This window comes from Micromys minutus (genome assembly GCF_963924665.1).
Source record: "Micromys minutus genome assembly, chromosome: 10".
NCBI classification, from domain to species: Eukaryota; Metazoa; Chordata; class Mammalia; order Rodentia; family Muridae; genus Micromys; species Micromys minutus.
The window spans coordinates 30,095,625-30,111,492 of NC_137979.1; the positions used below are offsets into that span (position 1 = coordinate 30,095,625).

General features: G+C 38.8%; 2 protein-coding genes and 1 pseudogene across 3 annotated transcripts in view; 2 read left to right on the top strand and 1 right to left on the bottom strand.

Annotated features, from left to right (window-relative positions):
• Positions 1-15,868, top strand: part of NF1 (neurofibromin 1) — a 234,514-nt gene that overhangs the window by 24,848 nt on the left and 193,798 nt on the right. The gene's annotated exons all lie outside the window — the stretch shown is intronic.
• On the bottom strand, positions 7,303-8,310 carry LOC308425679 (glyceraldehyde-3-phosphate dehydrogenase-like; the record flags this gene model as incomplete). The annotated part of the gene is made up of 1 exon (XM_080923125.1): positions 7,303-8,310. One exon carries the CDS (start codon positions 8,308-8,310, stop codon positions 7,303-7,305), a length of 1,008 nt encoding a protein of 335 aa, XP_080779251.1.
• On the top strand, positions 11,431-13,287 carry LOC308425371 (ubiquitin carboxyl-terminal hydrolase 14-like; annotated as a pseudogene). Its single transcript has 2 exons — positions 11,431-12,177; positions 12,567-13,287. The product of its transcript is annotated as a ubiquitin carboxyl-terminal hydrolase 14-like (transcript).

A 15,868-nucleotide genomic window follows, 5' to 3' on the forward strand; every position in this document is an offset into this window, starting at 1 on the left:
GTCACCTGAGAGTTCTAAGATGAAATAAACTCTTCCCCAAGTTGCTTTTGGTAATTGTGTTTTATCATAGCAATAGGAATCTAATTAAGACACTTTTTTCAATTGGGTCTCTCCCTGGGCCCCAGACTGGTAGGTTAGAATAGGCTAGTAGCCACTGAGCCCTTGAGTCTCTTTGTCTCTACCTCCCCAGTGCTAGGATGCAAGTGTGCCCCTTTCCTTCTGATTGTGGTGCTGGAAGACTGACCTCAGAACCTTGCTCATGCTAGGCAAGTGTTAGTAATCCACATCTCAGCCTTCACTTCTTTGTAAGGAGTCTTGATCATATGAGTTGTTATATATTGACTTCACTTCATAATTTCATCCCCCCCCCTTTTTTTTTTAAAGAAAGATTTATTTATTTATTTAAGGTATATGACTACACTGTAGCTGTCTTCAGACACACCAGAAGAGGGCATCAGATCCCATTATAGATGGTTGTAAGCCATCATGTGGTTGCTGGGAATTGAACTCAGGACCTCTGGAAGAGCAGTCAGTGCTCTTAACCACTGAGCCATCTCTCCAGCCCCCATCCTTTCCATTTCAACCATTGACTTGTTTGCTTATGATCTTGAGCAATGGTTCTTAACCTGTGGGTCATGCCTCCTTTGGGAAACCTCTGTCTCCAAAACTATTTACATTACGATTCCTAGCAGTAGCAAAATTACATTTATGAAGTAGCAATGAGTGTAATTTTATGCCTGGAGGTTGTCACAACATGAGGAACTGTATTTAAAGGGTCACAGCATTAGGAAGGTTGAGAACCAGTGGTTTAGAGGAATATTTATTTTCTTTTTAATAGTTTCACTTGGTTAGTTTTCAGGTAAATTAAGGATGAATGTCATATAAAACATGCTTTCTGAGATAGGGATGTAGCTTAGTAGTAAAGTGCAAGGGTTTGACTTTGATTTCTTGTACCAGAAGGATATGTGTGTGTGTGTGTGTGTGTGTGTGTGCGCGCGTTGTAATATCCACCAAAGATACACACACATGTGCACATGCATACACATATATTTATTTGGTTTATTTTGTATGTTTTGGCTTTGAGCTTTTGTAGTTCAAGATGGCCTTAAATTAACTGTGTATCAGGGATTACTTGGCCTCCTGATTCTTTCCATTTATGCCACTCTCAAATAGTAGGATTACAGGTATGTGCTACTGTTACAGAAATAAGAAATCTTCTGTACAACAAGAACTTAGTGAAGGAAAGACTCTTTAAGCGTGCTTGTCTGACTCTGGCTACTGCCCAAAGAGGAGCCAGCCTTAAATAGACGATCTTACTATTACTAGCAAGTACACATTAGGCTTATACATTCCACACACTCTGTCATCCTTAAGTCCTTTTCAGGTCTAGCCCCAGGTTACACTTTGAACTGTCTGTCTAAACAAGCAGGGGACTGAAAGTCTTGCTACTTGGGCAGAAGAGATTCACACAGCAGAGGTATTGTCAGACTCACAAGTACAGTAGTGCTGTTTTTAAAAAAATAGTTGTTACTCAGGTTCATCTTGCTTACCTGGCAGAATTATGTTTTCTGTTAAGAGCACTGAGACTCAGTGGCTGACCAGGACTTAATGACAGTTGTGACCTTGCACTGCCCCCTAGAATTAAGTTCTTTGAAATGTGAATGGGCCTAATGGCTGCTTATAAGTCAGAGATGTTTCCTTTAGTTATGGAAATAGAGCCTCTTTGGAGGTCAATCTTGGTAAATAAACATGAGCAGAAACATTCAAAGCGATCCCAAACTTCAACTATGGTATAAAGTTTTTTTTCTCACCTTGTCTAATAAGTCTGGTGAGTACACTAATCTTCCAGTTCTACTGTATACAGCAGTTCTTTAGCTAAATTCTTTGTTCTGTAACTTAATATTTCCTAAATAAGTTTATTAGTGTTTTTTTTTTTTTTTTTTTTTTTTTTTTTTTTTTGGTCAAAACAGTTTCTCTGTGTAGGCTGCCCTGTAACTTGCTCTTGTAGATCAAGCTAGCCACAAACTCCCAAACATCTACCTTCCTCTGCCTCCAGAGTACTGGGATTAAAGGCATGGGTCACTATACCTACACACCCACCACATGCACACACACACATTAATGGGTATGGGGCACACAGGTTCTCAGTATTTCCCTGGCTCCTAACTTGTAATCCACCTGTCTCAGTTCCTTCCATTGATTGGAATGCAGGTATATTGAAGTGAAGCCCAGCTTTCAACTCCTCTGTTCCCCTCCCCCCCCAACTGACTCTAATGGTATTATTTTAACTTTGGGATGTTAAAAGTAGACTAGTTAAAAATAGACTGAGAGTGTCTCAGTGTGAAGTTGAAAGGGTTTCTAGACTAGTCTTAGGCCTGAAAGTTAAACTTGTGTTGGCTCTGTTCTTCATGATATTTCCAAGTTTATTTTAATCTGCATCTTACCATTTTATGAATGAAGTTCTCTTTCATTCAGCCCAATAAAGAACATGCCCATTAGCACACTGCTAAATAGCTCCAGCTTCTGGTTTGAACTAAGTTGTAAAATTAGCATACTGGCAGGTGCTTAAACTGTTATAGACACCATGTTACAGCTAACACATAGCATCTTTCTTTGTTAATCAAAATCTATTTTCTTAACTACTGTGAAGGTGATAAAATCTAGATGAGAATCTTCACTGTTGCCTTTTGTTATTTTAGCTTACTAAAATCGATAAATTGTGAACTCTGCCAGTGTATTTTATTATGTCTTAAAATTTTGAATCCCACATATTAGCTTCATAAACATTTAACTGTCTGTTTGGTCTTATGGTGAATTGACAAAGCACACTTATAAATCTGATTAAATGTCATTAGCCTTTTTAGTCATTCTTTAAAAAAAAATCATTATTTTCCAACCTTCCTCCCTGCTCTTTCCTGCATGTGTGAGAGGTCAGAGGGCTTCCTCAATGACTCCTTCACTTCATTTTTTGAGGTAGGATGTTAGGTGACTGATGTTTGATAGTAAGCCCCAGAAGTCCTCCTGTCCCTGCTTCCCAAGTGCTGGGATTATAGGTGTGTGCCACTTTGCTCAGCTCTGCATAGATTCTGGAAGAATCAAATTCAGGTCTTGCAGGCAATGTATTGACTGAGCCCCTCCTCAACTCTCCGACCTCATTTTAGCATCAGGGACAGGATGTATTATTTTAATATGATCAGAAGAGGAATGATTTTGAGATTTGTTGGCTGGCTTTTATATTAGGAAAGTATTTTCTCTGAGTGAAGATAATCAGAGCATAACTGAACTGGTGGGTTGGAGGCAGCTGGTTGGAAGGTATCAGTCTGTTTAGGTGCTGTGTAAAGTTAGTACAACAGGAAGCAGATTCACCTGTCACATGCCTGGTGGCTGAAAAGAAAGAGTAAGACATGGTAGGCTTGTGCTTCTTAAATGTCCCTTCTTGTCCTTTCTTCACATAGGCCCAATTTTATTTTTTGTGGTGTTGGAGATTATTAAGTCCAGGGACTTAACATGTGCTAGGTGACCTAGCTGAGCAGGTCCCTAGTTCTCTTTTTCTCTATTTATTTTTGAGGTGCTGTGGCTTAGGCTGGCTTCTGGAACTTGCTGTCTAGCCAGAGCTGTCTTTAATTCACAGTTCCTCTTCCTTCTGCATCTCCATGAGCTAGGATTAGAGGCATGAGGCATCATGTTCATTTCACTTGGGCCTCTTAGGACATAATTGTTCTTTGAGGGCTCCATAACCTAATTTCCATTCTTGTAAAACTGTTTCAATTAGGGCTAAGTTTCAACACATGAATTGGGGTGTTGTGAAACAACATTTTGACCATAGCATTCTCCCAGTTGTCCTGTACATCCATGTCTTTGTTACATGTGGGTAGAGTACATTTGCTCTATTCCAGTAGCACCATATGTCTGAAGTCTAGAGGCTTGTTTCATTCTCATTTAAGTGAGCATAGGTGAGAGTTCATCTTGAGGCAACTTGCTCAGCTGTGAATTTGTGAAATTAAGCTATCTGCCTGTAAGATATGAGTTTGGGGTAGGGAGGAGATAGGCATTCTTATTCCTAAAAGATGAGAAAGAGGAAAGAAGAAAGGGATTGTGGGTCTTGCATAAGGAAGTCCAAAGCTCAGATAATAAGTTTTACCTCACATCTTGCCTTTCAGATCCCCTAGTGTGGAATTTGGGCTTTTAAAACTTTGGCAGTCTTGGTGTTGATGGCTCTGCTGGGCGCAGCCTGTGTGGCATGGGTTAGAATGCTGGTCTGTGGCTCCTCCAGGCGAGAGTCAAAAGTTTGGCCACCCAAACCCTTCTTTTGACAGGATCTTTTCCAAGCTATGGTATTCTGAGCCTGTGACCAGAAGAGCAGTACCCATAACTTCTGAGTGCCTTTGTGGTCATTTCTGTTGTTACCTTGATGCTTCACATCTGGCTTCCACACCAATCTGTGAAAAAAGTCATCGTAGACCTGTGGGAGTTGCTTTCCTAGACGTAAGTTTTCATTCTTTACAACATGACCAGGAAGAAGCACCCAGATAAAATATTTGATTTCCTTTTGATTATAAATTTCATTCTTAAGTCACTTCTCTATTTGGATTTACTATATGCAGTCAAGAGTAGCCATGGAGCTGCTTTTGTTTACATAGTTCACCAGCCAAACATCTAATTTTACCACTCAGAAGTCCTGTTTCCTGTCAAACACCGGGATAGGACACAGTTCACACTAGGTCTTTACCACTTTTTAATTTTATTTTTCAGTACTAGAGGTGGAACCAGATCCTGGAGCATTCTAGGCAGTTCTCTACTATTGTGCTGTACCCAGCAGCCCTTGCTTCTCTATAACAAGGGTCTGTGTTCTTCCAGTTGGCAGTGACATAGTCCTCATTTCTGCGACCTCATCAGAATGACCTTCACTGTTCATATTTCTTCAACATTTCATTCAGAAGCATTTGTGTAATCTCTGGAAAGACAGAGGCATTTTGTGTAGTTAGCTTCTGTGTGGTCACATCAGAATCATCCATAAGGCTCTGTGCAGTGACAAGGCTTTTTCTATACAAGGCATGTCTAGATTCTTCCAGCCTGTACTTATTACCCAGTTTCAAAGTTGCTTCTGCATTTAGATTTATGTTATTCTCTTTGGTCCTAGTTTCTGTCTTTGTTTGGGCTGCTATAACAGCTTATACAGATGTGAAGACCTGTTTGTATAGGTGATGCTTTCTTGGTGTGTTTTCACCATGTATAATAGTTCTCAAGAAATTATGTTGCATCTTTACCCTGGTATACCAGTTGTCTACATCGTCTTTGCTATTTGGGGGGATATTTTTTGAGATTGGCTCTCCACATTTTACCCAGAGTAGCTTCAAACTCAAGCTTGTACTTTTTCCCACAGCCTGAGGAGCTGGGGTTCCAGGCACAGCGCCACTATGCCTTTCTGCTCATATGTAGTCTCATTCATTCTCTCTGCCTTTTCTCTGTCCATACATGCAGATAATCTGGGGGACTTGAAGAGAAACATTTGATAATTAGTTGTAGGCATCATGCCCTGTCTCAGGATGTCTCAGGCTGCCTTTGATGGCAATGTAAGTTTTAAATCTAGGATATTTAACATCTTATATTATCCATAGAGAACAACTTTCATACAGGGTGCCAGAATTATACAAGGTTACAAAAACTACAGTGTAGGAATAATTATGGGTCATCTTGGAGCCTAGATAGTCATAAAGTTTATTTTATGAAGATTTTATATGTTCTTGAAAATAATGTGTAATCTCTGGTTCTTGGATATAATTTGTTCATGGGTATAATTTTTACATGTTGTTTTGGTCAAGTTTTATATTCTGATTTTTTCCCTTACTACATGGTTTAACTAAAAGAGATGTATGTTAGGCAGTCTTGTTTTGAATTTGACATGATCTTTTAAAACTTTTATTGTGTGTTCATGTGTATGTGATTGATTTATTTTATGTATATGAGTACACTGTTGCTGTCTTCAGACACCAAAAGAGGGCATTGGATTCTATTAAGATTGTTGTGAGCCACCATGTGGTTGCTGGGAATTGAACTCCGGTCTTCTGGAAGGGCAGTCAGTGCTCTTACTCTGGAGTTATCTCTTCAGCCCATGTGCACACATGCTTATACCCATGCATGTGCACACATATAGGCCAGAGGAGGGTGTTGAGTATCCTGCTCTATCACTCTGCCTTATTCCTTTGACACAGGGTTTCTCAATGAACTTAGAGCTAGATTGGTGGCCATCCATCTTCCATTTTTTATATCCTAACGTCATTGAGGCTGTAGGTGCATGCACAGCCATGCTTGGCTTTTTACCTGCATACCAGCAGCAAAACTCAGGACCTCATGCTTGGATAGTGGGTGCTCTTATCTTCTGAGTCCTCCATCTCTCTAGTCCAAATTAGTAGATAGTTCAGTTTTGTTATGTGTATGTAATTAGATACACAGAAGTCAGAGTCTCATGCTGTGAAGTCACCTTCTGTTTCTGGTGTTTTTTGCCTTTGTTCCCTCCTACTCTCACTCCCTTCCTCTACCTTGCACATGCTGGATAAGCTGTCTACCACCATGCATTCCATCTCTTGTTGAGTTTCTTTAGTATCTGCTGGGTCTTCTTCTATTCACTGACCATGAATCTTTATGTTTGTGTTTTAAGTTTTTCTTATAAATAGTACATGTGGAAATAGTCTGCCTTTTTCTTCCAGCTGGAATGTTTATTTACATTAATCATGATTACTGGTGTATTTGAGCTTATTTCTGTTACTTTATAAGACTTTTATTTATTTTTTTCACCCTTCCCCTTTTTTAATCTATTTTATTTTACACTGTAGTTGTCTTCAGACACTCCAGAAGAAGGCACTGGACCCCATTACATATGGTTGTCAACATCATGTTGTTGTTGGGAATTGAACTCAGTACCTTTGGAAGAGCAGTTGGTGCTCTTAACCACTGAGCAATCTCTCCAGCCTGAATCTGACTTTTCTTTCTTTCTTTCTTTCTTTCTTTCTTTCTTTCTTTCTTTCTTTCCTTCCTTCCTTCCTTCCTTCCTTCCTTCCTTCCTTCCTTCCTTCCTTCCTTCCTTCCTTCTTTCTTTCTTTCTTTCTTTCTTTCTTTCTTTCTTTCTCTCTCTTTTGTGTGGGTGCTCCCTAGGTCCCTATTATTATGGGGGTCTGGGATGGAAATCGTGAGGGAGATGCTCAGTGTTGGGGTCCGATTTGGGATGGGGACTCCTCAGCAACTGAGGGCCTCTCTCTTGCTCTCAGTGTCCTTGCTGGGGGGAGGTGAGTGGTCCAGGGTTTCTTACTCCTTAGAGGCCATGTAGGCTATGAGGTCCACCACCCTGTTGCCGTAGCCATATTCATTGTCATACCAGAAAATGAGCTTCACAAAGTTGTCACTGAGAGCAATGCCAGCTCTGGCATCAAAAGTGGAAGAGTGGGAGTTGCTGTTGAAGTCACAGGAGACAACCTGGTCCTCAGTGTAGCCCAGAATGCCCTTTATTGGGCCCTCAGCTGCCTGCTTCACCACCTTCTTGATGTCATCATACTTGGCAGGCTTCTTCAGGTGGCATGTCAGATCCACAACAGATACATTGGGGGTAGGAACACGAAAAGCCATGCCAGTGAGCTTCCCATTCAGCTCTGAAATGACCTTGCTCACAGCTTTGGCAGCACCAGTGGATGCAGGGATGATGTTCTGGGCAGCCCCACGGCCATCACGCCACAGCTTTCCAGAGGGGCCATCCACAGTCTTCTGAGTGGCAGTGATGGCATGAACTGTGGTCACGAGCCCATCCACGATGCCAAAGTTGTCATGGATGACCTTAGCCAGGGGGGCTAAACAGTTGGTGGTGCAGGATGCATTGCTGACAATCTTGAGGGAGTTGTCATATTTCTCATGGTTCACACCCATCACAAACATGGGGGCATCAGCCAAAGGGGCAGAGATGATGACCCTTTTGGCCCCACCCTTCAAGTGGGTCCTGGCCTTCTCCATGGTGGTGAAGACACCAGTAGACTCCACAACATACTCAGCACCAGCATCACCCCATTTGATGTTAGCGGCATCTCGCTCCTGGAAGATGGTGATGGGCTTCCCATTGATGACAAGCTTTCCATTCTCAGCCTTGACTGTGCCATTGAATTTGCCATGGGTAGAGTCATACTGGAACATGTAGACCATGTAGTTGAGGTCAATGAAGAGGTCGTTAATGGCAACAATCTCCACTTCGCCAGATCCTGAGCAGAAGGCAGCCCTGGTAACCAGGCGCCCAATATGGCTAAATCCATTCACACCGACCTTCACCATCTTGTCTAAGGGATGGGGCTGGCACTGCACGAGAAGATGCAGCTGTCTGTAGAACAGGGAGGAGCAGAGAGCCCTGACTTTTCTTTTAGGCTCATTTTTCTTCTGCTTGAAACATGCTCTTTAGAACTATTTTAAATAAGGATCTATTTCAGTAATTTTTTTCTTTTCTTTTCTTAAAAATATCTTAATTCCCACCTTATTCCTGAGTCTTAATTTCACTGGTGTGTGGAAATCTAGGTAGTTGGTTTTTCTCTTCAGTATGTTAAAGATACCGTTTTTCTTACTTTTTTAAAAATAAACTTTATTTTAAAAAACAAAGATAAAAGAAAAAAATTTTAAACATTTTTGCATAAATGTATACAAATACAATTGTGTCAGTGCTTGGCTTTTTTTTCTTCTTTTTTTTAAGGTTTGATACTCTGCATTAAGGTCTTACTAGTTACAATGAGCAAAAAGTACATGTAAAACAGGATGCAACCCGGAATTAGTCAACGTTTTCTTGGTGTGTAAGGATTGAGCATAATTTTTTTTGTTTTGTTTTGTTTTGTTTTTTTCTTGAACTTCACACAGTCTGTGAGTTGTTTCTGGGGCAGTCCAAGCCTCTGGGGTTAGCATCCAACTATCAGTGACTGCATATTATGTCTGTTCTTTTGTGACTGGGTTATCTCACTCAGAATGATATTCTCTAGATGCAGCCATTTTCTTAAGAATTTGGTTAAGTCATTGTTTCTGATGGCTGAGTAGTACTCCATTGTGTAAATGTACCACAATTTTTGTATCCATTCATCTACTGAAGGACATCTGGGTTCTTTCCAGCTTCTGGCTATTATAAATAGAGCTGCTATGAACATTGTGGTGCATGTGTCTTTGTTGTATATTGGAGTGTCTCTAGGGTATATGCCCAGAAGTGGAATAGCTGGATCTTCAGGTAGTACTATGTCCAATTTTCTGAGGGTTTTTCTTACTTTTTAACTGTTGTTGAGAACTCAGCTGTCATTATAATTGCTGTTACTGTATAGGTGGTATTTTTCTTTCTGGCTGTTTTAAAGTCTATTTCTCTCTCACCAAAGGTAATTATGTTGACTAAAGAATGCATCAATTAACTTGATTATTGTTATAGTTACTTTTCTATTGCTGGAGGTGAGGGTAGTGAGGGTGGTGGTGGTGGCTGGGGTGGTGGCAGTGGAGGTGGTGGCAGCACACACTTTTAACCCCCAGCACTTGGTGGGCAGAATCAGGAGGATCTCTATGTTCAAGACCAGCCTGGTCTACAGAGTGAGTTCCAGCACAGAAAGGGCCACACAAAGAAACTGTCTCAAGAAACTAAAAAAAAGAAAAAAAATTGTTTAGTTTGGCTTATCCTTTCAGAGGGTTAGAATTCTTAATGTCATAGCAAAGGAACATCTTGATCCATTACCATGGGGGGGGGGGGGGTCAGAGGTAGAGAGAGAAAGAGGGAGAGTGAGCGAGCTCCGAAAGACCATTCCCAGTGACACATTTAGACAGTTCTACCAGCTGGGAACCAAGTATTCAAATAGATGAATCATGGGGATCATTTTCATTCAGACTACTCCAGTTGTGGGTATGATTTTACAGGATATTGAAATCTTGTTATATAAGTTAGATATATAAAATTTTTATTTGCTAATTATGACTAAATGGGAAAACAAATGTAAAAGTCTACTTTTAAATGAGGAATAATTGGAAGCTCCTGTGCATGTGATTTTTTTTTTTGTAGGGCAGGTTGGTAGGGAGCTAACATTGTGGTTGTTGACCCTCCAAATGTAAGTCTTTCAGTGAAGGTCCCTTTTATCTAGAGGAAGATTGCCTTACTGGTTGCCTGGGAAGTAATGTTTGATTAAAGGATTAAGCTAAGAGCCTGGTAGTTTATATTATGGAGATTTTCACCTATTAAGGAAGTAATAGGATTATTGTGGAAAGGTTATTTTATAGTTCAGGTTTTAAAATATAGGCAAAGGAAATGGCCGTTCAGTCTCTGAATCCATTGAACTGTCTTGTACTTTGTCTGTAGACAGGCAGGGGCCTCCTGTTGCACCTGGACCACAGTTTGAGGTACATTGCCACAGGTTATAAAAAGGTGGTTGTTAAAGGCAATAGGAAAGGCCATGTATTTTATTCTTTTACTCAACAAATACTTATCAATTGCCTTTATAAAACCTAGTCAAAGGATAAAACAACTTTTGAGAAAGGTATCTTTCTTGTTACCATGAAACCTAAAATGCAAGAGGTATTCATTAAACAGTTTATCATGTGGCTAATTATATTTGTTACAATATAAATTGATGAATACAAATGTTACAATAACAAATGATGAATCATCATGCTGGGGATGTGACTTACTTGATAGAGAGTATTTGTTTAGCCTGCATGAAGTTATAGATTCAGTCTGTAGTACTGTATAAAATTGGGCATGGTGGTATATACAGGCAGCTTTAGTAATGGGGGAGCAGAGGCAGAAGGATCAGAAGTTCAAGGTCATCTTTGACTTAGAGAGTTTTAATCTGGGGTAGATGAGACACTAGTGAATTTTTTTTTTTTTTGAGCAAAATAAATTGTATTTGAGAGTTTGTTTTTCTTTCATGGATTTCTTTTCAATGAGCATTTATTACTTTCACAATTGGGGAAAAGTGAATTAAACTTCTAAAATATGCTATATTACAAGTAGCTTTAGATATAATAGAATATAGAGATATCTTTGGACATAATAGAATATAAAAGGTTTAGGTTGTATGAAGAAAAATGATCACCTTTGAATTATCTCTATTTAAAACAAAATATGATATACTATAAGATCTCAACAAATAGGAATTTTTGAGAAGAAAGCCTAACATTAAACAAAGAACTGTGAACAGTAAGTAGTTTTTTTCTAGTTTCAGAAATTCTTTGAAAGGTCACAGCTAAAATGTTTGCGTCCGTGTACGTTCTAATGAGTTTCTAAAAGGCCCTAATGGAAGTTAGGGATGACATTATATTTCATTTAGTGTACACACGGGAAAAAAGCAAAGGAAAAATGAGGAGGAAGACACCCAACATTCATCTGTAAGCATAGGAAACAAACATATTAGAAGGTGTGTTCTTGCCTAGCCCTCCTGCCTTGCCATGCCACTCCACACTGTTACAGTGAAATGGGGAAAGGAGAGATTTGAAGGTATTGAATTGAATACTGATGAGCCTCCAATGGTGTTCAAGGCCCAGCTTTTTGCACTGACTGAAGTCTAGCTAGCCAGACCAAAAGTTATGGGGAAAGGAGGAACCCTGAAGGATGATGACTGGGGAAACATCAAAATAAAAAATGGAATGACTGTACTATTGATGGGGCCAGCAGAAGCTCTTCCAGAAGAACCCTCTGCTAAAACTGTCTTTGTAGAAGACATGACAGAAGAACATTTAGCAACTGCTATGGAATTACCATATGGATTGACAAACCTTGGTAATGCTTGTTACATAAATGCTACAGTTCAGTGTATTCATTCTGTGCCTGAACTCAAAGATGCCCTTAAAAGGTATGCAGGTGTCTTGAGAACTTCAGGGGAAATGGCTTCATCACAGAGTATTACTGCAGAGATTTGTTCAATGGATAAAACTTCTAGTATCCCTCCTATCATTCTGCTGCAGTTTCTGCACATGTCTTTTCCACAGTTTGCAGAGAAGGGTGAACAAGGGCAGTATCTTCAGCAAGATGCTGGTGAGTGCTGCATACAAATGATGAGAGTCCTGCAACAGAAACTAGAGGCCATAGAGGATGATTCTGGTAGAGAGACAGATTCTTTATCTGCACCAGCAGTAACACCTTCTAAAAAGAAAAGCTTAATTGATCAGTTTTTTGGTGTTGAGTTTGAGACTACTGTCTCATTAATTTATCTCATTGAGAAGTTTGTTATGCAAAATTGGTGTATTAATAATATACATGAGTTCAAGGAACTTGTTTTCTTGGGTTAAGGGTAGAAATTGGGGGAATATCTCTGTTTATCTTTGGATTATTAAGATACATAAGAATCATAATGAAGAATCATAATGATGGGCTGGAGAGACGGCCCAGTGGTTAAGAGCACTGACTGCTCTTCCAGAGGTCTTGAGTTCAAATCCCAGCAACCACATGGTGGCTCACACCATCTTTAATGGGATCTGATGCTCTCTTCTGGTGTGTCTGAAGACAGCTACAGTGTACTTATATATATAAAATAAATAAACAAATAATTCTTAAAAAAAGAACCATAATGACAACTTATATTTTCATGAAATGTACAGAGTCTGAAGAAGAGGTCACCAAAGGAAAGGAAGATCAACTTCAACATAGTTGTTTCATTAACCAGGAAGTGAAGTATCTTTTCACAGGGCTTAAATTGCGACTTCAGGAAGAAATTACTAAATAGTCTCCAACATTGCAGAGAAATGCTTTCTTTATACATCAAATCTTCTAAGATCAGCCGGCTACCTGCTTATTTAACTATACAGACGGTTTAATGTTTTTATAAAGAGAAAGAATCTGTGAACGCCAAAGTTCTTAAGGATGTTAAGTTTCCTCCTATGTTGGATGTATATGAGCTGTGGACACCAGAGCTTCAAGAGAACATGGTCTCTATTCTGTCAAAATTCAAGGATCTAGAAGATAAAAAAGTGAATCAGCAACCAGATGCAAATGACAAGAATAGTCTTCCAAAAGAGATTAAGAATGAACCCTTTTCATTTGCTGACAATATTGGCTTCAATATTTGTGGCTACTATGACTTACAAGCAGTGTTAACTCACCAGGGAAGATCTAGTTCTTCAGGTCATTATGTATCATGGGTGAAAAGAAAACAAGATGAATGGGTCAAATTTGATGATGGTAAGGTCAATGTTGTAACACCAGAAGATACTCTGCGGCTGTCTGGAGGAGGAGACTGGCACACTGCTTATGCTCTACTTTATGGGCCCTGAAGAGTTGAAATAATGAAAGAAGAAAGTGAACAGTAATCTTCAATTTAGCTATTTATGCCTAGGTGGGAAATAATTTTTTTTTTGGTTGAGTATTTCTATAATCTTGAGCTCTAAAGAGAAGGAGAGCAGAACCAAGACACTTGTGCATCACAAATCTTAAGACTACAGAACATTATGGTTAGGTGCTACCTTGTACAAGGTAGCTTCAAGACCATCTTTAAAAAATCTCATTTTTTTTGCATTAATTCTTACAAATTCTTGGCTGAAATCCATTTTATTCCTTACTTTTTCAGCCCCAGATTTAGCAATGATGTTTATTGTACACCTATTGGTTGTTCTTGCATGGTTAATATTACTATTCAGTAGCTGCCCGTCCTTTGCCTTATCTAACCAATATTTTTCTAGGAAGGTGGAGAAGAAAGTGTTGCTCTCTCACCATGTAATCCAATGCTGCTGTTCACATCCCATCAACTGGATGCAATCAAGTATTGTCCAGACTGACTGTTACTAGACTTTCCTGACTTTACAATAAATTGTGATCAATAAGAACATACTTGATTATACACTTATTATTGTGTGTCTAATGTACTGTGGTTTATATGAATAACTTTGCATTGGATTTTGTAGTAATCATATGTATAAACAAGCTCTGGTTGCTTATTTTGAGAAACTGAGGATATTTAATAATAAAAAAAAATTAAGGAAAAAGAAGGATTAAAAATAAAAGGTGTATTCTTTGCTAGAGGATAAGCTGAGAGGTCAAGAGCATTGGCTGCTCTTCCAAAGGACCGAGATTGATTCCCACGGCAGCTCATGACTAGCCCTAAACTCCAGTCCTAGGGACTGGACTCCCCATTTTTGGCCTCCAATGGCATCGTATGTGCATGGTACATAGACATACACATTATTAATTATTAATACATCAAAAAAATAACCTGCCCCTTAATATTGTAGTTGATTATATTAAGCACATATCCCAGAGGATTCTGTTACTGGTTACATATTACATATTGCAATAGTGCTTAATGAATTTAAAATTATGAAGTTTGTTTTATTTTAATGTCATTTTAAATATGTAACTGTCAATCAAACAAAGCTATTATGCCTATAACAAAGTTAAATGAAAAAGGTAAGCTAACGGCAAATTGTTAAGCCAGGAATACATGTTACAGGATATGGCTAAGCTAGTAGTATATACATCACTAAAGTTGGGCAGAGTGGGATAACAGCCTGAAATTTAATCCTGAGCTCATAAAATGGCTATTACATAATCACCATTTAAAAAACAATACGGATACTATAAAACATCTTTAGGCAAAGTTATTTGCATGGAGTCAAAATAATTTTGACAAGAAGTAAATTTCATTGAATTCACTTTCCCTTGAATGCTTGAATTTTAGCTTATTCTTTTCTTGCTGTTCTGAATTTACAGCTGCCCAAATTTTTTATACACAGAAGCCTTAAGTCTCATAGAACCTATTTTTACTCACTTCACAAATAACCTATTTCCGCAGCTACTATTGAAATTCCAGAAGCTAATTCCAAATGTTGTTTCTAGATTCCTCAGATATCTACCACCCCACCAAGAGCCTGTGTCCTACCAGCCTAAACTACAGTCATACCGTTTGCACAGAAAATACTGGCTCCATCATTTCCTTCTCTCCCTTTGTAAAGTTCAAAAGCCATTAGGTAAAACAGAGCAAGTAGGCATCTGTGTATATGCTTGGGTAAGAGCCTGATCAGGATGAAAAAGACATTTCTGGGGAGGAAAGCAGCATAAGACAGAAAAAGTTCACATGTGGCAGTCAGACAAGTGAATGGGACAGGAGAGACTGACTACTCTGTAGAGGGTGCCTAGACACAGGACGTTAGTTCAAATGGGGAGGAAGGGACAATAGGCTACAAGATAACAAAGCCCTAGTGGGATAAGGAGAGTTTATTAAAATAATGTCCCTAAATAGGTGTCAGTACCTGTAACCTATATGGTGAAGTTAAAAGTTCTTAAAATTGAAAAAAAAAAGCAAAACCAAAAAAAAAAAAAAAAAAAAAAAAGATGGTTTCATTCTTTTGGAGTTCTCTTGACTACCTTCCTTTTTTTTTTTTTTTTTTTTTTTTAAACTTCCCTTTATCTAATCTCATTGCCTACTTTTCACCCTATGGTGAATTTGGAGCTTAATTTCAGCATTTTCTTCTCAAAATCGGCTGCTTTTTGTAATAAGTGATTCTTCAATTGGATGGTTTAGGGCATTATTGCCTGATAGGATTTGGTAGCAGCATCTTTGATAGCTGCATTTTATATAACTATTTAAAGTTAAATTTAAATAAAATCAAACATTTGATTCCTCATCTGGACTAGCCATAATACAGATGTTTACAATAGTGACATAGAGCTGGCTAGTGGCCAAGGTACTGGTTATTGCTGATACAGAATATCATTGCAGAAAATTCTATTATTTGTGATTTAGAATATGCCATAGTTCTTCAAACTTGTGCATGATTCTGTTGCGTATGTCTATTTGAACATCCCTGTTTGTTTTTGTTTTTCATTTTCTTAAATAGGCCTGCTGTGTTTTCAATGAAAATGCACTGGCATTTGGGAAAATCTGTTTAATCATTT